Genomic DNA, 11,254 nt, shown 5'->3' with positions numbered 1-11,254 from the left:
CCTCCCACATTAAGCCGACACACCGCGATATAACTGGAATAGTGTTAAAAGCGGCGTTAAACCCAACTCACTCACTCACTCATTTCTATGAACAGTGGGGTAGCCTAGTGACGAAATCACTGGCTCGTCATGCAGGACCCATAAGGGTGCAAGGTGGGAAGCCTGTTTCTGGTGTATCCATGATAGGTCTGGGGTATTGCTAAAAGCAGCGCAAAACCGAACTCACTCACACATTTCAATACCAAACCGTGGAGATTCCAGGTTAGATCGGTCCTCAGTAACCTATGCTGGTTGTAAGAGGTGACACATTGGGTCAGATGGTCAGGTTCACTGTCTGGGTTGATGCTCACAATATCAGTCACTGGATTCTCTCATCCAGATGCAAGCATTTTCAGGCGGCAATCATATGGCTTGAATGTTGCTGACTGTGGTGTTAAACCATGCACAGATGCACACACATACGCATGCACGCACGCACGCACGCACGCACACACGCACGCCAAACACACACACACACACACACACACTTTCATTCCCATACCCCCTACAAACTGGTGTTGATTCATCGTAAATCATCAACTGATGAAGTTTGCAACTGCTTGGTTATATCTGTGCATATTATATAAACTTGATTACTGAGGTATGTCTGTGCATCTCTACATGAGATATTATATACCAACGTGCAACTGTGTCCAATTGCCACTCTCCATTAGTTTATGAGATTCAACAACAAAGCCTCTCCAACCAGAATTCTCGAAGAACTTTTTGTGTATTCAAATAGTATACCAACATTTTCCCCAATTTCATTAGAAAGGGACTTGAGGTTATGTTCCAGTTTGTAGCTGTTGGTAATGAAGTGTGACAGGAACAGGAGCGACCATGTTGTAAAATGATGTAAACCAGACTATTGTAAGCCTATGTTAAAGTATGGGAGTTACGATCATCTTAGCGCTAAGATCGCTTTGTGCAAGTAGTCCCTGTATACCTTTATCACGAGACTATCACGAGATTTCCAAAATATGGTCTAGGTACAAAACGACAGGGCAGCGAAAATCTTGGTCACTGATCGAGAGTGACCCTGTCAGGTCAACTGTAATCATGGTAATATATGTGCAGGCGAGATGAAGGTAACTTCCGTATGATACTGACGAAAATAAGACACATTAATGAAATCACTTCAGAAAGAATTTATTTCTTGTAATGATATCATAATGAGGATGTAATTACTTACCGATATGAAATAGTGCATAAATAGTCACTGATATGAATTATTGCATAGAGCACTGAATGAACTATTGGAGTCATATGGTTGGTTTGTCAAGTGGACCCTAACAACAAGCACTACTGGTAACAAGGTAAAGTTTGTTTGTCGTTTAACGCCGCACTCAGCAATATTTCAGCTATGGGATGGTGGTCAGTAAATAATCAAGTCAGGACCTGATAATCCAGTGATTGACATCATAAGCAGCAATCTTCGCAATTGGGCTACGATGCGAGCATCAACCAAGTCAGCAAGCCTGACCACCAAATCCTGTTTGTCGCCTTTTAGGACAAGCATAGTCGCTTTTTCTGGCAAGCACTGGCAAATATTACTATATACACTCCCTTTAGCACCATTGTTACCATGGTTACAGGAACATAACATGAACACAGCAGTGATATGTTTGATATATACATGCAGGCTTCTTGCTTGACTGTATACAAGAATCTTCAAGTCAGCAGGATATACCCCAGTGTTCCATAATAGTGAAATAGTATCTATGTTACAAAGAGGTATTTACACAAAAGATTGAGTGAAATGAGCAGATTGTTTTGCTGTGACAAGTCAGTACAATACGCAGTGACCTTGAAAAATGGGCAAACTTGAGGAAAGCGTGGTGATCAGGTACTTGCAGATTGGTGTTTGGACTCTGGAAGTGTTTTTGTTGTTGTTTTAATAATGCCGCATTCAGAAATATTCCAGCTATATGACGGCGGTCTGTAAATATTTGAGTCTGAACCAGACAATCCGGTGATTAATATTATTAGCATCCTTCCACACAATTGGGATACGATGACATGCATCAACCAAGTCAGCGAGCCTGACCACCCGATCCCGTTAATCGCCTTTTACGACAAGCATAGTCACCTGTTACGACAAGCATGGGTTGCTGAAGACCTATCTCCAAGCCCTGATCTTCACAGTTTAACTGGAAGTGCAAGAACCTTTCTGGATTTTTGTTTGTGTGGATACCGCTCTATGACAACATGTAATGTCCAGAACAAAAGATTTCACTATTATGCAATTCCTTCCATGTGAAGCTCGGAACTTATCAGTCAATCCTCGTCACACTTGTGTGGTGAGATTGTGCCAAACCAGCTAAATTGTCTTCAAAACATGCTATACAGCACTTAGATGTGATACAAATAGCTTTCATTGTCACAGATTCTGTAATAAAATAATCTGGAAAAATATCCACTAAAAAACTTCACAATTTCCATCAAAACTCTCCATTGATCATGACAGTAAATCCATCATTTGTTACCATGGAAACAGAATCGACATCAATTAGTTCACTTTCTTGGAATGATAAAGACTGAACATGATAATCGTGATGGCTGATGAATCTGTATGTTGTAACCATGGCAACAGATTCATTCTCTCATGGAATTGTGGAACAACTACAGTGATCCTCAGATGGCATGGCAACAGAACCAATCATTCATCACTCTTGAAAGATATTAAACAGTTACCCAGATCATGAATCAATGCTGTAACCATAGTTACTTGAAAGTGATTGGTTTTGAACATGGTATGAGAGAAACCAGCAATGATGGAATCTGTCCTTTGAGGGAGGTAGTTTGGGACTTGGCATCGTTGAAGTCAGGAGCATCTTGGAATGTGATCTTAACAAAACCATCCGTGTAGAAACAGATCTCGGAACGCCCCTCCAGACCAGTGTAACACTGCGGACCTTTGAGATCAACATACAAAGTGTGCATAGTGTCTTTCTTAATCAGCAACTTTCTCCGAAAATACACTCGGAACATCTCCTCAGTGGTCCGTCTATGAACACTTTTCCTCTTCATCCAAATATCCAGCTGTTCAATTTTGTCGTAGACTTTGGTGTTCAATTCACAAATCACCTCCTTGTCTTTGTACACTGCTGAGTGGACGTCGTACAAGCAGGTCTTGCCCGTGCTGGTCCCAAACAGACAGAAACCATGTAGATACAAGTCTTCATTTGTTTTGAAGGACACTGCGTGATGATAGTCATTCTTAATGCATGTGTCTTCTGACGTGTTTCGGAATCTCGTTACTGTGCGGATGTTTTCGTGTGGACCTCTACGCTTCATGTTACAAAGTTTAGACTTGGCCTTATTTGGTGCAACAACATGTTCCAATATCATGCATCTCTCCTCTGAAGACAGAATGTTCATCTTCGTCACGTCTGCCACAAAATAGTCAGGGCTGAGTTGCGAGAAGCGCACTTCCCACAAAATGTCGCCAAGGACTTTCCGCTGGTTCTGGCCTGTCACCTTGACCTTGGTTTCAACACACTGGTGAGTTGCCCATGTCATGACAGCTGTCAACACGGACTTCTCCAAGTCAGCAGCCGCTGCTTTCCTTTCCATTTCCCATAATTCCCTCCTGACCCCAAGTTTAACATGCAAATTATCGGAAGACACAACTGTCTTCAAACAGGCGGCGCACAACGTGGTCACTTCCTTAGATTCCAACACACTGGTTGCATGGTCTTCGATAAACTCAAGGGCCTTAGTCTCCAGCGTGGGTTCATTGAATAGATGGGCCTGCTCCATGACGACACAAGCACTTTCAATGGACATCTGTGCATCGATGTAGGAGATGATGGCTGTCACCAGGGGCTCCACGTTGTACTTCTTGGCCACGTACATCAGCTGCATGACGGTGTCCGGTGTCACATCCAACTCCTCCGTGTACACGTACCTACAACACAAACCTTGGATGAGGACTAGGCATGGTGTGTGTGTGTGTGTGTGTGTGTGTGTGTGTGTGTGTGTGTGTGTGTGTGTGTGTGTGTGTGTGTGTGTGTGTGTGTGAGCTGTGTGTGTGTGAGTGAGATGTGTGTGTGTGAGCGTGAGCGTGAGTGAGTGAGTGTGTGTGTGTGGGGGGAGAGAGACTTGTGTGTGTGTGAGCTGTGTGTGTGTAAGTGAGAGTTGTGTGTGTGTGTGAGTGAGAGTTGTGTGTGTGTGAGCTGTGTGTGAGAGAGAAAGTTGCGGATTTGTGTGTTGTGTGCGTGAGTGTTGATGTGTGTGTGTGAGCGTTTGAGTTGTGTGTGTGTGTGTGTGTGTGTGTGAGTGTGTGTGTGTGTGTGAGCGTTTGAGTTGTGTGTGCATGTGTGATTGGTGTGTGTGCGTGCGTTAGTTAGCTTAACACCACTCAGCAATATTCCAGCTAAAGGAAGGCAGACTGGAAACAATCGAGTCTGGACCACAAAATCCAGTGATCGATATTCAGAGCAACAATCCACAGTCTGATTACCAAGACACGCAATCAACCAAGTAACCTAGCCAGACCACCAGATCCATTTGGTTGCCTTCTACAACCAGCATAGGTTGCTTGGGATCAAGCATAAACCTCTGATGACATCATCCCATTGTTCTATACAGGGTTTTCTCCTGTCAACAAGTGCTTGGACTCATGCAAGTTTAAAGTCGGGAGTGAATTTGAATACATGGGGAGGTGTTACTTTCAAGTAAGGCCTGATTCCAGGTTTACTTCTTTAGTGAGACCTAAGGTTTTACTTTGAATAATTAATAAAACCTACATTGTGTTTACTTTGAACTTTGTCAATTAATTCACATCTAATGTCGATTTTTGACTGTTTGATTCACACCTGAAAATGCCATGATGTGAATCAAACCTGCAACCCCACATATCAAGGGCAGTATTGCCACCCAGTGTTTTCCCATGGAGCCATCCAGGCAGGTGATAGTGAATGTGCAATGCATATTAATGAGTGTTAGACAAGCCCTTTCAAATAGGTGTAGGTATGACATATATGATTAAGATCAAGATGGTCAGTTTATTAGTTAGTTCAAGACTTCGAATTCAGAGTAGCAAGATCTCAGGAGGATAGATAGGCCCTCGGTCTTAATTTGTCACCTATCCCCCTCCCACTTCAGATCCCACCAGGACCTCGTTCCTAGTCGAACTAATGGGTGTCTTATGAATAGGCCTTTATGGGCACTCATTGATGCAGGGACTCCATACCAGGTCCATCATATGATGAAATTAATGATCCCTGTCATATTAACTTATGGCATGCAATGATTACTCCCTTTTTGCTAGAAATGAAATGTACCCTTCATATGACGGTAGAATTTGGTATTTGGTAAGGCAATGAGCTGCCACAGTGCAAGCATTAAACAGAATATATTCCCTGGGTCAACAGCTTGTGCGATATTAGTAGATCTCTTTGGTGTCTAATAAAGGAAATATAATAGGCTTAAAAAAATAAAAGAATTGGTTCTCAGACAATGACTTTTGAAAATAGAGTGAGGGCGGGTGGGTCTTTTTTTGTTGCTTTTTCAAAGGAGTATGATTGTCATATCGCAGGGATATACTGCGTGCAGTGTTAAACAACAAACTAGTATGTACTAAACAGGTGTGTACCATCAACCTGGGAAAGGGCCTCCCTACGTAAACAAGCATACAAACTCCTATTGCCACCATAACCATAACACAAGATGCGCAGTAAAGCAGTGCACATGTAAAGGGAAGTAACTGTGTTCCATATTGGATCACAATGTTTTTAAGTATTAGGATTCTTTTATTTTTTATTGAAACGAAACATGCTGCAGACCTTATTATCATGCGGGCAGTGCCTGAGAACCAAGACCATTATTTTTTTTAGCCATAAGTTTACCAGCCAGGATTCAGACTTGTGTCTGAAATTGTGGTTTGGGTGACACGATCCAGTGAATGTTTAGACACATCTTCATAAAAGTTTACCGTAAAAAGGCTTTGAAACTGGTGAGGTCGATGTCAGGGATTTTGATGGTATTGTCATGTTCTGCCATAGGCCCAAGCAGCATGACATAGAACACATCCGACACTGCCAGGAGCTTGTATTTGTGTGCTCCATACTTGTCTTCATTCACACCTACAGTGAAGAAGACATCACAGGCCACCTGATTGGTGAGCATGTACTCGTGACACTGCTTCAGCGACCTCCCCTTCCTCCACTCCTCCACTTCGGGGATGAAAGGGATGGAGGAGGAGCCTGGAGAGGAACTGCAAAAGAAAGATGTCAACCCTTCAGAGCTACAGATAAGCTGCGTATTTGGGAAAAATATCCCCCAAAACTATTCCAAACCCAATTACTTTCAATTAACTTGCGTACAGAAACGCATGCCTTAAACATGTTAAATGAAAAACTCAATTTATGAAAACAGCACGCGTAAATACCCAATGAAGTTTTTCCAGCATGCCTACAACTGAACTAATTTCCGAAACACAATTACGAGCAAATTTACTTTCCGAGTCAAGCCTATGTTTAGAACCTTTATATACATCTAGAACATTAGTTCATTTTTTTAAAATCTCAAAATGTTTACTCATTTGGGGAAAAACTCAATAGAGTGATGAATAGAGGAGTGAAAAAATATTGGTTACCCAAGGAAAACTGTAATAACCCAATTAAAATACCTTTGAACCTCAAATTGCTCAAAATGTTATCTGGGGCTCTGACCCTTAATGATTCATTCAAATTGTTCAGGACAGCCCTTCTTAGAACTGTTCTTCAATACAGTAGTCAGCAACATTCCAGCTGTATCTTGGTAACCTTTAAATGTTCTAGTCTGGACCAGACATACCAGTGGCTGATATCATGATCAACATTCCATGTGTCAGGTTACGATGACAGGCAAATCAACCAAGTCACAAGACTGGCCACCTGGTCCATTGTAATTGCCTCTTGTCGAAAGTAAGTTCATGGAAGTTTGTTTGTTTGTTGTTTAACGCTGCACTCAGCAATGTTCCAGCTATATGACAGCAGTCTGTAAATAATCGAGTCTGGACCAGACAATCCAGTGATTGACATCATGAGCATCGGGAAAAATTGTGGATACCCAATGAAACTCAAACCCACTGGAAAAAATACCCAAATAACCAAAAGATTATCTAGTGCTCTGCATGGGTATGGTGCTGACAAACATAGAAACATAATCCGGGAGAACATTATTCCAACCAATGATCACAGGTATCTGGCGTGGCCAAGAGATGCAGCTTTGCAATGCGAACTGTGGCACCTTAATAATTGGGCCACCCATTCACCCTCTCCCTCCCCCCTGTAAAAGAATAAAAATTCACTTGTTTGTTACTGCTGGTGAGGTCTGCTTCTCATCTGATTGCTTTGGATCCCTGGCGCTTCCTGAGGCTGAAGTCTGTGACTTGGTGGTCCTCCGAGCTTTCCTCTTTGGCGGCATGGCTGCAGGTAGCTCCTGAAATATTTTAATGTTCCATTCTCAGGGGCTAATCATAGTCAGCCTTAAGTCTACAACAAATGTCAGTAAACATTCCCAAATTGGAATTAACAATTTCCCAACTCATTATATTTGACTTTTGTTTGTTTGTTTGTTGTTTAAAGCTGCACTCTGCAATATTCCAGCTGTATGACAGCAGTCTGTAAATAATCAAGTCTGGACGAGACAATCATGTGATTGACATCATGAGCATCGATCTACGCAATTGGGATACGACATACATCAACACAGTCAGCGAGCCTGACCAACGGATCCTGTTAGTCGCCTCTTAGAACAAGCATAGCTGCCAAGCATGGGTTGCTGAAGACCTATTCTAAGCCGGATCTTCACAGATTTTATATATGACTAATGTTAATTCTTTGTTAAGGTGACTAGTAGCTTAATGAAAACAGGACCAGTAATGGTAAACAAGGTAAAGGTTTTTTTGCTTGGTATTATTAATGTTAAATATATGAGAAAACAAATCCCAATTTTTTTAACAAAATTATGATTTTTCCCCCAATTTGCCTGCCAAGGGCACATAGTTTGGAATCCTAGATAAATCCTTGATGCTATCACCTTTGTTTGAAGTCAAGGATTAAGGTAAAGGGCAGTTGTGAAGAAATACAGTGCCTGTCTCAACCGACTTAGTAGTAGGTACATGAATGTTTTTCTCAATGCTTAATTGTTTCATAGACCTTACTTAGAAGTTGACAAATGAGTGAGTGAGTGAGTATGGTTTTACGACGATTTTAGCAATATTCCAGCAATATCACAGCGGGGGACACCACAAATGGGCTTCACACATTGTACCCATGTCAGGAATCGAACACGGGTCTTCGGCGTGACGAGCAAACACTTTAACCACTAGGCTACCCGAACGCCCCGTTGACAAATGACAAAGTTGACACAATTTATGGATAACAACTTCTTTAATACAGTAAAGGTGATGTTTCAGTATAGATCACATGTAGATCCTTATAAGGATCTATACTGAAACGACCATTGTGTCCACTTGTCTCTCAATGCTAGCTTAGGATTCTCCAGAAATCAAACGAGGAACCAACACAAAGATTCTGACAAAATACATCATCCATATCATTATGACCAATGTAATGTTTTAGCCTGTTAATTTTCTATTCCTGTGATGAAATATTTGAACATACATTTAACATGTATAAGTCTTATTATGTTTAAGCCGATATAAATTGATCAATGATTCAAAGTTTGTTTGTCATTTAATGCCACAATCAGCAATATTCAAGCTATATGATGGCAGTCTGTAAATAATCGAGTCTTGGCCAGACAAACTAGTGATCGAAATATGACAAAGACAAGTGCTTGAGTGATTCACCATTCATTTGGTCACCCAATCTATCTGGAAAGTCCAAATGATTATTGATCTGCTGAAAGGTTTAATCAATATAGAACGTCATGTTGTAACTAGAGTTTGTTTTGTCCATAATTACAACTGAACTTTGTTGCCCTGGGTAGATTCATTGAATGCTATTTATTAATTTGGTTAGTTGATGAAATTCAATTTGAAATGAGTAACCTGCCTGGAAGCTTTGCTTGCTGGAACCACGCCATCGTAAAATATTTGGTTACCAGTTGAGGAGACATATTTATTTCATATGGAACAAACATCGCTTACAATCAAATATTGATCGATCTGATCATCATCTATGAGAAAAATGAGTGATCTGTGAAGATCCAGGTTAGAATTGGTCTTCAGCAACCCATGCTGGTTGTAAGAGGCGACTAACAGGATCGGGTGGTCAGCTTGCTGACTTGGTTGATGCATGTCATTGTATCCCAATTGTGTGGATCAATGCAATGATATCAATCATTATCTGGTCCAGACTCGATTATTTACAGACCGCCGTCACATGGCTGGAATTTGCTGAGTGCGGCGTTAATCAACAAACAAACAAAGATAAATGAGTGACGTTTCTTTTACAAAAATGGAAACGAGCAAAGATTTGAGGAGGGGACGGTAGACTTCTAGATTTTACAAGGAGCTGTGCGTGTACAAAGAGACAGAATTTGGAAAATAAAATTTGATTCAATGCTGGTGTATCAAGAAACCTGGGGAAATATTTAAGAATTTTTTTAGTGGTCCAGAGGCCACTGATGTCATTGATCAACCATGAAACGATTGAGCGCCTGGTACAGTGCACTACTGCCCGATATGTACCTGTGCTATTTTGATCGTAATTAGGGTACCTGTCAACTTATTTATTACCTGTTGTCGCTCCTCGTTTCACTATATGCCTTCGTCACTTTCGGTTTGCTCCTTTTCTTTTGAAAAGCACCGCCAGAAGAGCCGGAAATAAATCGAGAGCATTTCACGAGTAGAACTCGGCCGAACTATGCAAAGCTCAGAAACAGCGCATGCTACTACGGCATGACGTTATGTTACCATGCAAGGCGACGCATTGTCTCTGCAAAGAGCTTAGTTAGCGTAACCATTCGATATTTTCCGAATGAGATCGCGCACTCCTATTTCACACTTCATAAAAATTACTCGGAACATTTCGCGTTCGTATCCCACAGAAGCAATGTTAAAACACGATGGAGGAGACAAAATGGAGTTTTATTATATCGGCAAAAAGAATTCTCCCAAAACCTAACTTTCTGATCATTGCGGCTGAAAATGAGAGTTGTGCCTGGTAAACTGCAAGTTATTTAATTTAACTTAATTTTATTTTGTTTTATTTTGCTTATCCTCTTTTCTGGTTCCTGTTGTTTATTCATGTTACTAGTATCAATGGTAATATAACGAAGGGAAACAATAAAAAAATTCTTGTATTGTACAGAGAATGGAGAATTATTTGACTCAATTGTTAAACATACATTAGAAGAAAAAAAACACATAAAATATATTTCATAAGATTTATTGAAGTAAAGGATGGGGGCGATATGTCTTAATTATAATGGGTAGAAAAAAATACTTAATGATCCCCAAAATAAATCCTCTTTGCTTTAAAGTTCACAATACAAAGAGACGTCACATTGCAAACTCAAGTTCTGTGAGGTGATAATCGTATGTTGTACTGCTGAGAACGCGAATAATAAGAGATTTTACGTGCGCCTCAATTATCACACATGCCATTGAAATTCAGCTGTCAGCACACACTCTAGATGGATCACAACTGATGTTACGTTTGGAGTAACCGTGTAGATCCGGGTTAGAATAGGTCCCAATTAACCATGCTTGCCGTAAAAGGCGACTAACGGGATCTGGTGGTCAGGCTCGCTGACTTAATTGGTTGATGTATGTCATCGATGCTCATGATGTCAATCTCAGGATTGTCTGATCCAGACTCGATTATTTACAGCCCGCCGTCATATATAGCTGGAACATTGTTGAGTACGGCGTTAAACAACAAACAAACATGCAAACCGAAATTCCATTCCAACGCACAGTGCATTCACAACATGAGCCGAGGTTAACCCATCTGTGACACGCATTTCAGTTGTGTCACGGGATTCCAGCTTAACCTAGATCTAGGATTCCCAAATCACGAGGCCTTAGACAAAGGGACACTCGCGCACCCTTACATGCATGGGACACTGCTCAAAGACACGATAAACATTTCATTCGATCACTTCAGTCACATGACCGTTTGTAAAACTGCAAAGGACGAACCTCGTTATAATCAGATCTCACAGTGCTCGCTACTGCTCTACAAAGAGCTGAGGACAGATTACAGCTCTGATAGGTTGGATGGAATGTCGTTCTGACGTGACCTGTAAAGGGATG

General features: G+C 41.2%; 1 protein-coding gene across 1 annotated transcript; it reads right to left on the bottom strand.

The window, feature by feature from the left end:
• Positions 1-1,200: 1,200 nt before the first annotated feature.
• LOC139450004 (BTB/POZ domain-containing protein 6-B-like) lies at positions 1,201-11,025 on the bottom strand. The gene is made up of 3 exons (XM_071231615.1): positions 7,337-11,025; positions 5,978-6,259; positions 1,201-3,949 (listed from the first exon to the last, which is right to left on the bottom strand). Exons 1-3 carry the CDS (start codon positions 7,450-7,452, stop codon positions 2,764-2,766), a joined length of 1,584 nt encoding a protein of 527 aa, XP_071087716.1. The 5' UTR covers positions 7,453-11,025; the 3' UTR covers positions 1,201-2,763.
• Between the last annotated feature and the right edge of the window lie 229 nt (positions 11,026-11,254).

This window comes from Haliotis cracherodii, unplaced genomic scaffold, assembly GCF_022045235.1.
Source record: "Haliotis cracherodii isolate W230 unplaced genomic scaffold, xgHalCrac1.p SCAF_8, whole genome shotgun sequence".
NCBI classification, from domain to species: Eukaryota; Metazoa; Mollusca; class Gastropoda; order Lepetellida; family Haliotidae; genus Haliotis; species Haliotis cracherodii.
Note: the sequence above shows the minus strand (reverse complement) of the source record. Positions and strands in the feature narration are given on the sequence as shown.

Excerpts from the sequence above, each read along its gene's own strand:
- LOC139450004 (XM_071231615.1), bottom strand. The coding sequence starts at position 7,452 with ATGCCGCCAAAGAGGAAAGCTCGGAGGACCACCAAGTCACAGACTTCA. Across the intron at positions 6,260-7,336 it reads TCACCAGCAGTAACAAACAA|TTCCTCTCCAGGCTCCTCCT; the intron begins GTGAATTTTTAT and ends TTTCTTTTGCAG. Across the intron at positions 3,950-5,977 it reads AGTTTCAAAGCCTTTTTACG|GTACGTGTACACGGAGGAGT; the intron begins GTAAACTTTTAT and ends TTTGTGTTGTAG.